General features: G+C 38.3%; 2 protein-coding genes across 2 annotated transcripts in view; both read right to left on the bottom strand.

The window, feature by feature from the left end:
- Nucleotides 1-2466: 2466 nt before the first annotated feature.
- AKAIN1 (A-kinase anchor inhibitor 1) lies at nt 2467-18726 on the bottom strand. Its single transcript, XM_019525747.1, has 2 exons — nt 18561-18726; nt 2467-5323 (listed from the first exon to the last, which is right to left on the bottom strand). Exons 1-2 carry the CDS (start codon nt 18574-18576, stop codon nt 5136-5138), a joined length of 204 nt encoding a protein of 67 aa, XP_019381292.1. The 5' UTR covers nt 18577-18726; the 3' UTR covers nt 2467-5135.
- Nucleotides 5239-18775, bottom strand: part of ZBTB14 (zinc finger and BTB domain containing 14) — a 39985-nt gene continuing 26448 nt past the window's right edge. Inside the window, exon 3 of the transcript XR_002099152.1 lies at nt 5239-5323. The gene's annotated coding sequence lies outside the window, so the exon portion shown is untranslated. The remainder of the gene's footprint in view (nt 5324-18775) is intronic.

Genomic DNA, 18775 nt, shown 5'->3' with positions numbered 1-18775 from the left:
AGCAGATATCAAGAAGGGGAATTAAATAAAAACAACAATGTAGACCAGCCTTGACCAGAGTCAATTATGCTGTTGTCCTGCCCAACATCCTACAAGTCTCACACTTTTTACATTGCGCCACAAATATCTTTCACACAACGTACCTCATCAGTGACTCTCAATTCATCCTGTAAGCCCTGTAGCCTCCTGTTGCATTGCTCCCACCATTTTCTCTATCCCTTTGCAAGGAGGTGGCAGAAACATTCATCCACTACCCTTTCAAGCGTTCTGGCCTCTTCAGTAGCCAAACCATGCTTAGCAATTCCTGGCTCCCTTCTTAAATAGCCAGAAGGGATGGAGCCAAAACAGGCCCACAGCACTGAAGGCCTGATGCTGCTCAAGCACCTTTGTAATGATGTTCATGATCATGGTTCACTGCCTCTGGTATGATATAAACTAACTGTGGATTCGTTAAGGAGATAGATGACTATCTTGGGCCCCAGTGAGAAAATCCTGATTCGACTGGGGAGTTTGGACAGGGTTCAGATCCAGATCTCTATTCAATGATCAGATTTTGTCTTTGTCCTTGATAGCAGAAAAACAGAGGTTTATTGGGTTCTGTGGGGCAGCCTTACATCTGCCATAGAGTGGGGCTTTAGAACAGTCTTGATCTCTAGTAAACTATTACTACAATGGGTACGTTGGTCACTTAACCAGGTCCAGACAATGCAAGAACTGCAACCACAGGAATGATAAATATCTTGGTACACACATTAGAGGATGGGTGCTGATAGAGGGACAGAGAGATGGAAATGCCAATTTGCCTTTCAAAGTTCATGGGAGGAAAAAGTAGCAAGAAGAAGGAAGAGGTGATAAAAATTGTAGTTAGAGAACTAGTGGGAGAACATTGCTATAAGTACCTAAATGTTATGATTAAAGAGACATTACTAAATAACAACTTGAATAAAAGGAAAGCGATATTAATGGTGTACATGGAAGGAATGATTTAGAAGATAAAAGGATATAGTAAAACCATCACACAGAATGGGCATGTCTTCATCTGGATTGGTTCTTACTGTTCTAATGTCTGTATGTGTATACTTTTTAGTTCATACTTAAGGGCCATTATATATTTAGGGGTGTTCCTATAAGAATGTTGGCTTGTTTGATTTTACTAGATATGCGTATCTCTGCATTTAGGAAGTTCAGTGTTGTTATGATTAACAGCTTTGGAAACCTGTGGGCTAGGTTGGTTCTGTAGTGCGATATACATGTGTTGCCGATGTCCCTTGTGATACAAAGTTTTATTAAAAGAAATCAGCAGATGTGCAGGAGGGCGATTATATGATTAGACACAGGAAGGGTTTGGCCCTAACTTCCTTACAGGAACAGTTTCATTATAACCAAGAGTTTATACATTGCAATCAGTACCTTGAACTGAATCCAAGATCAGGCAGGGAACATGACAAGGCTTCAGTAGACTGATGTAATATTCTCCTTCCATCTCACAACATCAGCCAAGCAGCTGCATTCTACATGAATTGTGAATTCTGTATGCTTTTCAGTACAGATACATGCAGAAAACATTTTATGGGTATGTTGATATTTCTGAATCAGCAGAGTCCATACGTATATTTTACAAATTTGCAGTTATCAGCTTACATCAGATTTTAAACTTCTCAGTGCACAAAGAGGTTATGCTTCTGCCGCTTTTACATTCAGCTTTAGTCTTGAGAAAATGCAAATAGGTTGGATTGTTTTAAATGGTCTAATGTAAATAAAGAGACCATCTGCCACACACAGTTGAAAAATGCTTCCTTTCTTTCATAACATTAATTTGTAGCTGCAGCTTGTTTTGCATAAATATTTAATGAACAGAAAAGGAAAAGTATGCTGTAAAGTCCCTGAAGCGCTAGTCAAATAAGTAAAAAAAGTGAACTAGTATTTTTTTAGTCTTGGATTAGCAAATCCATACATGAAACCCATTTAAATTCTAAAAGGATGAAAATTCTACAAAAGCAAGTATTAGGAGAATGAAACATCCATTTTTAAGCAAGCAAAACAGAACCACAACCTGATTAATGAGAATGACTTGAAAGGAAACTCTGCTTTTGATAGTCCCTTGCTACTGTGAGCAGGAATATATTACCAGAGGACCACTTCTTAACCCACTAAGCACCTGGTTGTACAAACAGCTATGTGGTTATGGATCCCTGTATTTTCACAAAGACTAGTTTTGATCAGTGAGATGAGGCAAGAGCCTGTGGGTCTACTCTCATAGATACTACCCCCAAATCAGGGCATAAGTGGATAACCTGTGATTTGTAGCAAGTGCCATATTTTTTCAAGCACATATTCTATCCCGAGTGCTTTCATTTCCAAAATGTGAATAACCTATGTCAGTTTCATTTAAAAAATCCGTTACTCGAGTGTATTAATTCATTGGCATTTGTATTTGATGTTACCACATACAAAAGGACACTAAGATAATTTGCATATGTTTATTATTGTGGATAGAAATTCCATTTTCGGATGCTGTTGTGATATTGGGAAGCCAGTTAGACATTGAAAAAAAAAGACTTGAATTAACATGCTGTCTGCCCATCTTATGATTTTATGAACAATTATGCAAGATATTCTAACTGTAGCTGCAATATTCAGTTTAGGTCTTAATAAAATTCATATGCAATATAATTAGTGTGTTGCCAAATTATGAACAAAAAGTATGGATAGATCTCACACCAGAAATTAAACGTAACTTTTTATGTCATATCTTAGTCTTAGGTTGAGCTCTACATTTATCTTCCCCCAGTCTCTTTTCTAGCACTCTGAAAAAGTTGCCTAGGGAATCTGAACATTGCTTTCCTTTTTCCCATCCATTCAAGTTGTGCAACACAAAACATGTCTTGGTTAAAAAGACAATGTAAAAACAACTTTATAATAAATGGAAAATGCCACGTTCAGTGCTAAAATCTTTCCAGCTTAACATCGTATCATAAATAGTCCCTGCCTGCCCACCAAACTTGGCCATTAACTCTTGAGCCAGATCCTTAAACTTTCTGAGAGATTAGTAAGATATTGATTGCCAAGAAAAGAGCCATCCCTCAACCAAAGGCTAGCACTTGTGATCTACTAACTTGTGCCTTCTCTTAGCTTTTGGATGTTTCACTCGGAAAATTTACATGGTAAAATGCACTATGATATGAGTAAGTGAAGGCTGTTTAGTGGCTGTCCAATTTTTCATATTTTAAGGGCTAAGAAATACTAGTTTTATCATATGGAATTTTTTCTTTGCCTGTTGAAATAGATTAAAATAGATTAAGTTACCTAAGTAAAATAAGATATATTATTACCTAGTGTAAATAATCAGTTAAAGACATTACAACCATGCAGATTTAGGAGGTTAGCATTACAGCATGTGTGGATATTAAGAAGTTAAGACTTCAGCCACTAGAAAGACCCCTAAAGGTTTTCAGCACTAGCTGTGCGATGTACTGTGTAATAGCCAATTCATCCATAAACCAAAAGCTTCTCTAAGAAACCTATCCATGAGTAGCAAAGGCAGTTAGAAAAGCTAGTCTCCCCTTCTCCAAATGAAATAGTTCTATGCAAACTATGGCTTGCACCCATTGGCCGTGTCCAGAAGTGCCAGGGCATTCACTTGCAGGGGCGCAAATACTAGCAGCATAAATATGTTGTAGGACAAACTGCCCTTGTCTAGCTCCTCCTGACCCCTGGGATGCTGGAGTAGCCGGGGCAGAAATGGAGTATAGAGATACTCTGGATGACAGCCAGAGTGTCTCACTGGAGGACCAAACCTCCATTTGTGCCAGTGCACGCTATTGTAGCATGTGCTGTGCTGCCTTTTTTCCTAGCACTTTTTTTTTTGCTACCTGGAAATCCCAGTAGCAAATTTTGCCCCTGCATTGCGAATTTGCAGCATGGGCCATGTTTTAACATTCCACGCATGTAGTTTGTGGCTCTGCAAATCACATGCCCCTGCTTGTCATTGTGTCCACTAATAGAGACATTCTGTTGAGGCAACAGTATAGGTCATTCCTTGACCTGAATAACCACTTATTCATGTCACTGGCACAGGAATACAACCTACAGTTTAATAGTTGAGCACAAATTGAAAGTAGTATTGAATATTTTTTTCCCCATGGCTATTGTACACTTCTACAGAAATTTGGAAATAGCATTTAAGGGAATTTAAGTACCAACCCTAACCAAGTGTACTCCCATTTAAGTGAATTTATGTGAAAATTGTACAGAGCTGAAGTTATTTTAGACCCAGCAAATGGGAAATGACTATAATGCCCAGATTAATTCACAGTGTATTTTCATCCACCAGAATTTTCATACATTTTAAATTAAAAATCTTTAAATATTTTAAACATTAGTTTTAATTCTTATAAATCTAAGCATAGATATGTTTGCAAAATCAAAGAAAGAGTTAGGCACCTGTATAATACCTCCTCTGTCTGTCTTCTTTTAATATTGACAAAATGAAAAGGCACAAATGATTTTTGTGCAGATTAAACATTTAGACCAGCTTCAGGATACTTAAAAAAAGGACAACCCAGTAGTTCTAGATCATAGTTCTAGACCTTACACTTTCTTGGGTTGAAATTAGATTAGTTCTTGGAAGTTTCCAAATCCATTTTACTGCTCCTATTTTGTGCAGCCCAGCCTCAATAAAAAAAATACGGACTCATGTTTCAAGCTCTTCTCCAGCACGCCACAACACACAGTTCAGCTGACACAGGTAATCCTTGGAAAGGCCATAACTGTATGAAGATATTTGCCTGTTGAATAGACACAGATGAAGCACACAACATTCATATAGAAATGCAGTAACAATAAGCTTTTGGATACAAAACTATCTTTAGAGAAGATTGTGCTTGAAACTACTTGTATAGCTATAATATTGTTTTCTGTTATGTTTAAGAGGCACTGCATAAATATGAAGTTAGTCACCTAATGCACTTAATATTTCTCAGCTGAGGACTATTGCAGTTTTACTCTATGTCTAGGTGCTGATTATACTTTGGTTTGCTTTACAGTAGTAACATTGCACTGGCAACAACAGCTGATACTAAAAGGAAGGCTGGAATTATTTCAAACTGGAGGACCAGAACAAAGGGTTCATGCCTTTACTTCTTTTCATGTTTCTTGGTTAATTCCCCTCTTTCTAGCTGGAGGCTCACACTGCTGTTTATTTTCTTCTCCTTTTGCTGATTCTCCTGGGAGACTTGTTGTACAGCTTGTAGGATAGCAGCTTGCACTATCTGCTTGCTGGCATTCTGTAACCTCACTTCTTGTTCATTTCCAGGTTTCTCACCTATCAAGGAAAAAAATGTAAAATGTAAAAAAAAATGCTCCTACAAACGTATTAAATGTGCAAGGAAAAACTTCTTAACAATCTGTTAATAGAAAGGTAACCCCTGCCTGCCCTGCATTCTGCCCTAAAACTGATAGTGTCCCTTCCCATGTGTTTCCACTTGACTTGTTAAACTCTTGGCTGGCTCTGCAGCTATTCTCTATGAAGGGAACATGCTAGTTGGTTTGCGGGGAAAATTGCAAATAGATAGGACTTCTTTAAGTTACAGCAATTTTAATGTGGTTTCAGTCCAAGAGTAGCTTGTTTGGCATATGCCAGATTCCCCATTGTGTTTCTTGAGCTTAGGGGGACACTTAGGAAAAATCTCTTAGGGAATCTGATGGTTACAGAAAGAAGAAGAACTTCAGAGTGGATTAAAAATTGCATAAAAGCCTCCACACCATATGCAAACAGAAACTTTTGCATGCACATACCAGAGCTGTTTTATCCACCCCTGAACTTCAAAATGTTTGCATCTTGTGATCAAATCCCTCTCATTCTTTTTTGTTGCTAATGTCAGATTGCTACACACCAGCTTTAACAATGCTCATATGCCCCAGGCAGGAAGCATGTTCAAGGTTATCATACTACTGTAAATCTTTGAACCAATAATTCTCACTCGCTTTGTTCCCATATCCTTGCAAAAAATTGGTGAGGTGTTACTGTAAAGCTAACCCACTAAATGCTTGATTCTGCTTACATTTAACAGATGTGAGTCAGTAGTTCCACTGAGGCCAATGAAGTTACACAGGTGTAAAATGGAGTTTAGTGAAAGTAGAATCAGATACTTGGCAGGAAACTGAAGCCGCATCTCTCATGAACTAAAGGAGACCAATGGCAGCATGGTCAATGAGGTATATTGGAGGAAAATCTTAGACTGTGGAGAAAATGTATTAGTCATCACTTGCCCTGAATTGTTTGCAGGAGGAGAGGTTTGAGACATATGAAAATGTTCCTTTATAGATTATTTTTCTACAGCAACTATCCTTTTATTACTCAAATCACCCCTTTTGCTTATTCACCTGAAAGAAATCACAGCACTGACAATATCTTAGGAAAATTTACCCAAGGAAGATTTTTTTAATCCCTCCCCCTCTCAGAAGATATGGTTGTTTTTAACTCCTTGATAGTGTCTTACAGTACACTACTTCTGTTTCTACCTAAAGACCCATGAATTTACATTTTCATCTATGAAATTTTGACTACTATTTTGCAATGGACATCTTACATAGCAACTGTACAAGTGGGTGCACAGCCTTTATCTTTAGGAGCAACTTCATCTCCTCGCACAGGTATGCAATCAAATGTGATGCATGTTGATATATGATTACATAACTTACGGGAGAACATCAGAGATTATAAGGACATGTTGCATAAAGAAAGGCTATGCATTTTAAAGAAGAAAGGAAGTTGGGGGTTAAAGTTTAACGTTCTGGTTTACAAGGAGAGCAATTTCAGCAAACGTAAATACAACACATGCTCTTTATGTTTTTGTTTGCCTTTTCATAAACAGTGTTTAACATAATCTTCTTAAGAAATGTCTGAGTATTAATTTAGAATTTTTGATTAAAGATATAAGGATTAATTTCTCAGATCTATGTACAATTTTAATTTATGTACATATTTCTAAGGCTGAACTAACTTTCAAGCAAATTAGTATTTTTAAAATGCATATTGGTAGTACTTAAGTATATTTTCCATCCAGAACATTTGTCATAGTTTTTATGAATACATACATTTGGATTAGAAGACTCAGCCTTTAATAGGAACATCTTTATTAACCTCTGTTCTAGTGTGTTAGATGATGTATTATGCTACTTATTTGCACAAGGTGGCACAACAGTTTTGATCTTCACACGATTTAGTCTGAATAGAGATGTGCATATGAACAAAATATTCTGCAGTGTAAAAAAACCCCAATTTAAATCATTTAATGACAAACACTAAAATGAGATTCAGAAATCAACAACTGAAAGCTCAAACGAAATTCCAAACCAGGATGGAAGTGTGGGTAAAAGAAACTATGCTTAAATGAAAACTAACTTAACCTCTTCATGTATAATATTAATAAAGGTAGAGAATATGTAATTGAAGTATGGATTAAGTGGCATCATTGCTTTATATCTTTATGGAAACAGTTACAAGGTATTGACCGTACTGAACTTGTTAACAACCTCTTGGCAAATGGGCTCCTGCATGAAGTTTGTTGCCAGATCAGGTCCTTAGTTTGCAACATTCTTGGTTTGTACTGACGGAAAATGACTTAACAGGGATGTTATTTTCATTAACTCACTTTAAATTGCCCAGCCTAGGCCTGATGGTATGTGGCTGTGCAGTGCCCAGACTTGAAGGAGGAGTTTCAAGTTGTTGAGCACCAACTCATTTTATCTTAAAGTTCAGTACATAATTCATGATGTAGGAAAGCAAGAATGAAAAAACAGGTCAAAATAATTATTAACCTTGAAGATGAAACCCCTACTTAGTTGCGGGGGGGTATGCTAGAGGGGAGTTTGTCATGGCTTAGGAAACACTGCAGCTAGAGGCAACCAACATTATAACAATTATTGAAGTAAAGGAAAGCTTTACTTGACCAGGACAAAGAACAGTTACTTCAGACATAATCTCTTCTGCACATCTCTCTAATGTTACACCTTTGAGAGAGAATGAACCCTTGGTTTCACTTCCCAGATTAGTGGCAGCCCTGCTTCAGTACATCATAGATAGGCAAAAGGATTTAATTTAGTCTTGATGAATTGTGTTTGGGGTATCACAGATAACCTAAATCATTTATAAACAGGCAAATTGAGTTATCATAACTGAATGCCACAAAACTATTTACCTTAGTTACTTAAAAGAGGCCATTAAAGGAGTTGCATTTAGTCAGGAAACTTAAAGCAGAAGTTAATCCCATTATTTCTCTGTTTGCCAAAGTTCAGCCTTTGGTTTCTCTTCATACTGCACATTCCAAATAATTTGGTGTTTATTAGGAGGAGATGTTAACTTTTTAACTACAATAATCTCCCCTTAATATCAGAAAAATTGAACTAGTTCCATGGGAGCAGTGCTTTAGAATCTGGTCTCACCGATAAGTATCAGGAATGTTGTTGTAGTTTCATGCTGAAACAGCATGAAACTACAGGTGCCTTGTGTACCTGTACAACACAGCTACAGGTAGGGTTGTGTTGTAGCCTCTTTGCTCTTCTTTTTAGCTGTCAACTGCTTGCTTGAGTGGGTGAACCAAATACACTGTAATGGGTGCTGTGAAGTGGCAGCTTTTTTGCTAAGTGGAGTGAAGGAGAACTGTCGTTTATAAAAGCTTCTGGTTTCAGTAATGCTTCCTTATATTCCTTTTTGCTTGTAACCCCAATTGTACAGAAATGGAAGGTATTTTACCTGTTTTAGCATATTTTATAATTTTATCTCTGAAAAAGAAAGAGTATGTCTATACCAAACTCATGATTTGTACAAAGAATTGTGTCCTGTGAGGAAACAGTCCCATTGATTAGAAATCATTTGATCAAAAGTCAAACTCTCAATCTGCCTGCATAGTTCATTCACAACTTAAAGTGTATTCAAATAGTGTATAGTGAAATTGTATATAAAAAGCACAAATGCTAATATCTGATGCTGATATTCCAAAGTATAGCATAAAAAACAAGTGTATAAAGAATTAAAACAAAATGGAAGTGTTAAAAGTTTTGTTGAGTCTGTATACCTACATCTGGGGGTTTTATGATCCAGGGTATTATCATTGCTGACACAGATTCATAGTTGTTAGGGTTGGAAGGACCTAGGAGGTCATCAAGACCGACCCCTTGACCTGGGCAGGAAAGAGCACTGGGGTCAGATGACATGAGACACATCAGATTCTTTCTTCAGGTAAGAAAGCAGAAAAACAGAAACCTCTTGAAATGTCTTTAAATAGCCAGAGCATCTCATTTAATAAAATAGCCAGTACGAATAAATTATATTCTTCAAACATCAAGAGTATAGAAATTAAGATATTTTTAAAACTGTAAGAGCCAGGTGAGTTTGTAATGATCTATCATAATAACACAGTATAATAACAGTAATTATTAATGATTTTTGCATCAGTTCTGATGTACCCCTGCCCCACTCATTCCTGAGAATGAAGAGCTGTGCTTTGGTTTTTAGGTTTGCAACAGTAGCTGGAAGAGTGATATTTTCCTCTACCCACCAGACTAATATTTGGAAAACCTTAGTAAGGCTCTTCCCTGGGGTATTTTGTAATGTGTAACATGATTCTGTAGATATAACTCACAGCAAAAGATAAAAAAGCTTCTGCATTAATTGCATTTTTAATTTGTTTCAATACTGAAAACCCAACCAAAATGAGTAGATTTTGAGAAGAGATTTAAAGGTTTCCTGGAGTCATAGATCAGGGCATGGATTAGTCATGTTGACCACTGACAGACATAGAAAAAAACCCCAAAACAGCATTGTACTTCCAGCTTGGCGTGCCCCTACACCAGGGGTGAGCAATTATTTCGGGCAGAGGGCCACTTACTGAGTTTTGGCAAGCCTTCAAGGGCCGCGTGACAAGCAGCCAGGGGCAGATAAATATTAATTTTCTAAATGTTTTAGGGGTCCCGCAGGCCAGATGGAATGGCCTGGTGGGCCGCATCTGGCCCGCAGGCTGCATTTTGCCCACACCTGCCCTACACTGAGTGCAGCGCATGCCCAGAAGAGGAACCACATCAGTTTGACCTGGCTCCCCAGCATCTGTGTATAGATGGCACGCTTCAGTGGGGCTTTTTGGTGCTTTTATCCAGTAGCTGATTCAGTGAGGCTTTTACCAATCAGCTATTAAAGAAAAGTGCCAAAAAGCCTCGGTGATGTATACGATCTATACAGTCCCTTGGGAGGTAGGCCAAACTGATATGGTTCCTCTTCTGGTAAAGCACTGTTTTTTTTCCCCCACATCTATCAGTGCCCATTGATTTTATATTATGACTGAATGTGGCAGTCACCAGTGTCCTAAACCTACCAACACTCACATGGCATGCTTAACTTGACACATGAATAATCAATTCCATTAGGTTGCTTGCAGGAACAGGGGCGGGTTTTAACTAAATCTCTCTGTAGAAGCCAATAACAAGAGATCTGGTTGTAGGCTCTAGAGATGAAGTGTAAATTATGTAGATACAGTAACAATTTTTTTTTCTTTTTATTAAAGGTCTAATATTGACTCTGTCTATTTTCTAGAGGGTCACAAAGCTATGACTTACTGTGGAAAGTCTTGGGACAATACTAGTTAATCTGATGCCCAGAGGAAGGAGAAAAAGATATTTAAGATATCAAAAATACTTAAAAGCAGTTTCATTATGTGGGGCAATTATTTGTCCAAAAGAGTCCACAAGATCATCTACTCTGGCTGCCGTTAGACATAACAGCCACAAGGCACCCTAAAAATAAATCCTTCAAGCTAAGGAGAATTTACCACCAATGCCTTGGCTACTAAAACGGCAACAGATTGTGTTAGGTTAAAGTACGCTCTGATGATTCTAGATAGAGGAGGAAGTAAGAAAACCACTGTGGATCCTTACCAGTTTGACACAGGAATTTTTTTTTTCTGGTTTCAAGCCTGGCAGTCGGACCATCCAGTCAGACACCAAAGAGGTTTTTGGCACACCGCAGCCTAAATTCATGTTGAGCTATGACTAATGTTCAGTGCTTCAAGGGAAGGTTGGAGAGTGGGGGAACCCACCACCACACAAACAGAAGCTACCTAAAGAATTCATGGAGGTAAAAAAATTATTGCTAGCCCCTAGAAGCAACCAGTAGAAAGCCTGAAACATGGGATTCTTCTGTGTTTGCAATTAAGATTTATTTCTGTGTTTGATCCTAAAGTGTAGTTTGGGGAAGTTTTAGCACTCCTTTTTATTAAAATATGTAGGGGTATCACAACCTTGGCAGAGACTTTGCCCTGATTTCCAGTTCTGCAACACACAGTGCAGCCAGCATTGGCAGGGGGGTGGGGGAAAGGTAATCTGTGAAAGGGCTGCTGCACGTTACTTCCAGGAATGGAATTATGTCTCTGTGCTCCACTTCCAGAACAGGGATGGAAGTACAAGCCATCCAAAAATGTTTGACGTAATACTTTGTCATTCATATCTTTAAAAAAAGGATCTGAATGTTGAACCTTGAATGTTCAAGTTCTAAATGGGCCAAATACACCGTTTACTAACAATAAAACAACTGAGAACTCTGTCATTAATTATTCAAATCAAATGTGTTCTTACCAGAGAGTAACTAGCATAAAGTAAAATCTTATGGAAGAGAAGGATTATACTTACAATGGGTTAGGAAGTTGGAGTAAATGCCAGAAGAGGCTTGCTGGAGGAGTGACACCCTGACAAGTGCTGAATAAATACAATAATCAGCATGGATTATTTCATGTGTTCAACAGTTATTCTGAATTAGGCATAGTCTTTTGAAAGATGCATCTCACAAGGAAAAAAAAAAGTGTGGAGTAGATGATAGTAGGGTACTTCTTGTCTAACAGAGCTAGAAGCGAACTACTAGGCCTGATTCATCGCAGATTTCAGGGTTTCTTGTAAATGGAGACAAAGGGCATCTTCCGATAACACTTCTACAGATACTTGTAAGGTCAGATACAACAAAAATATAGCTTACCCACTTTGACTTTAGATAAAAACATCCTGCAGAAACCTCAAGTCGTCTACTACTAGTCAAACTTCATTTCTGCCAGTACTGATACACATCTTGTTCCAATTACAGGCTTCTAATATGCAACAAATTTTTCGATTGTACAAATTACTAGAAGGAATGTTACATTGCCTCAGATGAGACTGCCTATAGACCTATTTCACATAGCTATATATAGACTCTTAATTTGTAGTTTGACACAATATTTTGACTAACTTATTCTTAACAGAATGGATAGCATCCCAAATCAACAAGAAGAAAGGTATATTGTAAAAGTCCAGCTGTCACTGTATTTCTCAGTAAGTGAATTTAATTCCCATTAATGGTGCAAAACCTGACAATATTAAAAACTGAGGTATTATTTATCCCTAGAACAACTACAGTAGACATTAGCAGAGCCATTTCCTCTAGAACAAAACCCCTCATTACTGACCTGAAGGCAAAAAATCTTTAGAGGTCAAGCTAAGTCACTCCCTTTGCTTTTTCCACTGCGTACTTTTGTGTTCAGTAGATGCAGAGCCAGTGCCAAGAAGAATGCTAAAGGTAGTGTAATTCAGATACAATAAGACGACCTAAACACGTCTCATTCTACAGAGTCCACTGAACTTTGAACACCCGGCTATGAGTTCTGGTAACAAATCACCTAAGGATTCAGCCCACTATTCCGGTAGAGAAAGGTTCCTTCTCTCAGTAATTTGATAAAATAGTTTCTTCTCCAACTTGAAATATATTAACATATTTAGCACAGTACCTTGCAGTATTTGACTAAAACCATAAACAAGTTAAAACTAGGGCAGCTATTTCTGACTTATTCTTTAGTTTTGTTGATTTCATTGCATACTTCAGTAGCTATACTATTAACCACTTACCAAGTAACCCTGTGTTGATGCAGTTCCACAGCTAGGGTAAAGCTCACAGACCACATCTACCCCAGAAAATATTTTTTTCAACATGAGAAATGGATACACCCAACAAAGGGCTTAGGTTCCTGAAGTAGTTCTTAGGAGGGGTTGATGTAACAAATATCTTAAAAGCAATAGTTACAGATAAGAAATTTTCTCTGCCCTAATTTCTTAAAGTCTTGAGCTATTCATTTAGGAATCAGGGCAGTCATTGCAATAATATATTTAACAAGTAAAAGATCATGAAGTGGTCACTCCTATTACATACCAGGCCTCAACCTCAGCTTTTCAATTAGATGAGATCAGGATTATTCAGACCAGTAAGCACATCTGCTTCAGCGTGCAGCTGCTATGTCTTCAATTGCAGTTTAATTAGATTCCTAAAATTTGCTTGGTACAGGATGCACTTGTGATCTGCAGTGTCATTATGCAAGTTAGCTACATTATTAGCTTTAAACATTGTAAAAACAGCTGTGCTGATGAAAATCTAGTTGAAAATCTACCAGGGTTATTGCTTCAGGAAAAAGGTGGAGAAGTGAACACTGTGAATTAAAAATCCACATTATAGAGGTTATAGGAATGTGCTTATACAATGAGCCTCTTATAAAAATACTGCCAGATCTAGCTAACCCCTACCTTACTTCTCTCTTTCTCAAGATTGCATGGTCAATATTGCATTCTATACTTGCCTACAATAGGAAGAAAACACTAGTACATAAATGACTTAATATAATGGAAAAAGGAATAATAACCAATGCCGGGAGCACAGTGTTATACAAGGTAAGAAATTAAACACAAATGTAATTATGAGAATGGTTACCCTTTGGAAAAAGCTACTAAGTAGTGTATTCTTTTTGATGTCTTAAAATCAAAACTAAATGCCTTTTTGCAAAATAGGCTCTAGCCAAAACACAAATCCTGCTTCTATCAAAGAAGTATTAGGTTCACTGCAGGGGTAACTGCATAAAATGCAATGGCTATATTATACAGGAGGTCAGCTTAGGTGATATGATGGTCTCATCTGACCTTAGATCCTATGAACACATCAGAGCAGAATTCTTGGAAGTTACTAGAATTCTCTCATAAAATCTGTTCTGGTATGCACAGATTTTTATCACTAAAAATATGTAATCTATATATAATTCATAGCATTGTAACTTTATTTTCAAACTCACTTCTGAAACTGAAGTAATTCTCTTGCAGGAATATACATGTTATATAACATACGTGCACAGTGATGGTTTAAAATCAAATGGTTGGAGTGATTCAAGTAAAAAATACTGTCAGAAAGTGTCCTTAAAGCATGAAAGGCACTTCCCCCCCCCTTGGTGCTTTAATAAATTAAACATGACTGATTGTTTTTCTTCAACCTTTCCACATGAAAAAAGTTACCATTGGATTAAGAATCAACATGGAAGGCTAAACCTTCAAAGGCAATTTTTTTGTGAAAGCGACTGAAATAGGAGTTTTAAAAGAAAGTGTAATTCTCTAATTCTCAACAGTACTGTAGGGTACTTTTTGTTATGTGCTTGTTAGGAACATTTGAAGGATGTGATTAAATGTTTCTTTTTGAAAATGAAATAACTAGCCACAGTTTTATACAGCAACAGGTAGCGGAGTAGGAACATTACTTTCCAAAACGCATTCCTCAATGTGGAATGAATTATGTTCATGTCTTCTCACTGCATATAAATTATCACTATCTTTTCATAATTTGTGCCTGGTGCTTCAAAACAAGCACCTGCTTTAACAATTTTGTAGTCATTATCCTGCAAACAGAACTTTACATTGTGGAATTGCCATAATGATGGACTTGGTTGATCAGCTGTGTGTTTGCATGGATTTTTGAAGTCTAGAGTTCATTATTTTTTTTCAATAGCTCCTAAGAAAAACTGCTATTTGCATAGTGATGATGTAACGTTCCCTTTTGACCTGGCCTGAGACTAAAAGCTTTTTCCTCCTCTCCAACCATCACAATTTACCTAAAGACAGAGAAATAGCCAGAACATGAAAATATATTCCTCTTAAAAAGGAAAATCTTCCAATATGATAGGAGTGCCATAAAGCAGCTGTACCACATGTATGATGTCAAGTGGCTACAATGTGAACTTTCTGTGTAAACTGGCTTTACAGTTCCTGTACACTAATTCATGGCATCTAAATGGTCAGCAGATCAGGGAATGTAGTAAATCGTAATTAAACTTAGATTCAATTTAGATTAAAACCAAAACAAACGTGAAACTGTCATTTTAAAACATGTCCTTTTGTTATTGGACTTGCTCTTTCACTTGCTGGCACTTGATATCATCATTTATATCTGTCTTAAGCAGAAGGCAGGGCAATGTGGCAACCTATAGACTAACTTTTTCAGAGGCATGAGCTTTCATAGGCTACAGCCTGCTTTTTCAGATACTATGAATTGACTAAGAGCAGGGGTACTAAAGAGAAACCGGAAATAGAAAATACAACTCTTTCCAGTAACAGACTACCTAACTCCTATTCTCACCAAGCCATCCAGCTTTGCAATGGACCCAGATGCTAGCTGTGTCTCCTCATCAACACAAAATACAGTCACTGCATTAAACAACATGGATTATAATATCTAGGGTCATTCACTTGCTCCTCTACCAATGTCAAATATGTTATAACTGTTACTTATATAATTCCTATACAGTGCTGTCTACATTGGACAGTTGGGATAATCCCCACCTGCAAGATGAATGGATACTGATTTGACATCAGTTCTAGAAAGACACAAAGGCCTATCACAGAACACTTGAACCTCCCTGGACATTCTATAACTGACGCCAGAGTAGCTGTTCTTAACCAACAAAACTTTTTAAATGATCTTGAATGTGAAACTGCTGAACAAAAAAAACCATCCACAGACTGGATGGTGTTAAGTATCATCGCAACAAAGGTCATGGATTCTTATTGGGTTACCTGGACCCAGTTTCATAACCCCTATTTCCCTCAATGAGTTACCTGCTTTGTTTATCCACGATGATCCCTTCAACTCAGCTTTGCCTAACTCAGAAGTGGCCCCTTCTTTCCTCTCTATGTCCCTATCCTTTGCATTTAAATGACATTATTTCTTTCTATTTCGTACCTCCACTCTTTACAAAGTCCATTCATAGCATCTGACAAAGTAGGCTGTAGCCAAGGAAAGCTCATGCCTTTCTAATGTGTTAGCCTATCCAGTGCCACACTGCCCTGCCCTCTAACTTCACATTAACACAGCTAACTACCTTTCTTTACTCATCTGTCTTAAGTAAATTAAAAATGGTGTAAAAAAAGACTATATCAGAAAGCTAACATTTAAACCACTTTTCAGAGGTGTAATGGATCAGGCCCGTTTCCTTTTAAACACTTAATGTCGTTCCTCATTGGGTCTAATGATAAATCGAATGTGTTTTAGTAGGAGTGCGGCATGCAGAGTGCAATAGCTAGAGAGATGGTAAATACATGTATAGGCAATAGCAATTCTCCAGAAAATAACTGTTCAGTGAATAGTCAATTGAGTCTACATTTTAAAGGTTCTACTTCAACCTGAAATAATTCCTTCCAATGAATAGTTTTTGGAGGAAAAAAAGATCCACAACCACAACACACTGGTAAGTCAAGTCAGTGCTGTGCAGTAGTTTAGTCATCATCTCATTTTATTCATATGCAAAAATTTAGAGCCTTCAGCTAAACAAGATGTACTGTGTTTAAACCTATTATATATATTTTCCTGAAACCAGTGGCAACTGAATGATTATCATTTTTTATGTTAAGCCTAAGGGAATCACCACATAACCACTTAGAGTGGTTTTTGTTTCACTGTGAAAGACAAATAAATGAAATAGAATACCAGCTAATACTTCACAATGAGATAAGACCTGAAAGCTTGAATTGAAGAATGAAGCTCCTAGCAAAAACATAGAATTCATATTTTGTGGCATAGCTAGTATTAAAAAAGCTACAGATTTACAAAATAATTTCCAGCTCTTTTGTATCCACAGTAGGAATAATACCAAGACTGATTTCTGAGAAGAAAAACTGCTTAAAAATGCAGTCCACTCAAGCTTGCTCTCTCTCCATTTAGGACACTGTCAAGTTTCCATGATTGATTTATAACCTCCTATAAATCCCTATTCACTATGCTATCTACAATATGACACCAGTGGCCATGAAAGAATATTAGCAGGAAATTAATGACTCTCCTTTATGTAATAGTAGTTTGAAAAAGAGTGATTGCATAAAACAAGTTCTTTTTCATTATGGATTAGGAGAGTGAAAAAATGTTTTGTGTAGCAGAGTAATTATTAATGGAAGATTTGTTGTCATTTTATTGCTATGCTTTGGAAAAAGAAAGCGGCTATTTTCCTAATTTTAGTAGTAATCTCTTTCAGCAGTGCTCCAGTCTTAAGACACTTTAAAAAAAAACTGGCTATGCTTAATGGTGAGAGACAGCTGAACTGTCAGATAAAAGGAATTAAGAAGAGGGCCAGTGATACTGAAAGGTGTGCTGCAATAAACAGAGTCTGGTTCAGGAAGATAAACAACTTGATTCCTTGGTTTTCTTCACAATCCAAGACCATCTGTGCAGGAAAGAATCTAATTAGCAAGTAACTGGGAAGCTTGAGATACAAGACATGTTGGGATGGCTGAAAATGGGTATTTATTTCTCAGAACGCTCAGCCTTTCAACTTAATGTTAACCAGTTCCACCCTCAAAAATATTATTTTATGAGTGAATTACATCCCTTAGCATCTTGAACTCCAATCTTTTCACTAACCAGGCCACAGGGTTTCTGAAGAAGGCAAAATAAACTCCAGACTAGGAACTAAAAACTTGAACAACTGAACAATCTCAAGGTACCTCTTTTACGTCCCCATTTGCTGACCTGGCATTTTTGCTATGTATCTTTAAGCTTGAGGTGAGAAATGGAAAGTTCCCTTTCACAAAGACTTACATTGAAGAAGAATGATATGATATATGCTATGGTATGCTATGCTATGCTATGCGGTGCAATAGGATACGATACAAAATGATATCCTGAAGCTACGAGGTGGCCCATCCTTCTTCCTCCTCACACAAAATGGGTTAAGTCTAAGGCCACTTCTAGAGTAGTGCATTGAACCAGGGCATCCACGACTCTCTGCATCTTAAGCTTACAGGGCCAGTCCAGCCAATCAGGGCTTAGTTTTGTGTTAGTGAGGCTTGATCAGAGAGAATTTCCTATCTAGCCATCCCCTTGAAATGCTCCCAGACTCAAGCATGTCCCAAGCGTCTGGCTGGCTGTACACACCACCAGGCAAAAACTTGGGCAACCGAAGCCACTTTGAACAGTGGGAGCCAGGTGCCCAAAGCACTTAGGCGCCTTTATGATGCATCCCCCCCTCCCCTCCCTCTTCCCACACTCTGAGCGCAGAAAGTGCAGTCCCAGAGGTGACCTGTGTCGTCTTTGGAGTTGAAACATCCCCAGGGTCAATCCGCTGCCCTTCTTTGGGGGGGGAAAAAAAAGACAGGGCGAGCTGCCCTCTGGGGGGGAGCTAAAGCCCAGAGCCCCCGGGGAAGGGGAGGACGAGAGCCAGGCGGGGCGAGGGGAGGGAGCGCCTTACCTGGGGCGAACACCATGGTGCTGCCGGCCGCGCGCGGGGCGCCGAGGCGGCCGCGGGGAGGAGCAGGGCGGGCGGGTGAGCTGCAGGGACTCGCGGTGCGGCAGCACCTTGGACAGCTCCCAGCGCCGCCGGCCGCCCTCCACAATGCACCGCTCCGGGAGCGCGGGGAGGGGGCGCGGAGCTGGAGCTGGAGCTCGGCTCGTCCCTTCCTCCCC

The sequence above is a fragment of the Gavialis gangeticus genome, unplaced genomic scaffold, assembly GCF_001723915.1.
Source record: "Gavialis gangeticus isolate Ggan-Ray unplaced genomic scaffold, GavGan_comp1, whole genome shotgun sequence".
NCBI classification, from domain to species: domain Eukaryota; kingdom Metazoa; phylum Chordata; order Crocodylia; family Gavialidae; genus Gavialis; species Gavialis gangeticus.
The sequence above is the reverse complement of the archived record's forward strand: the minus strand, read 5'-3'. Positions and strand labels throughout refer to the sequence as shown.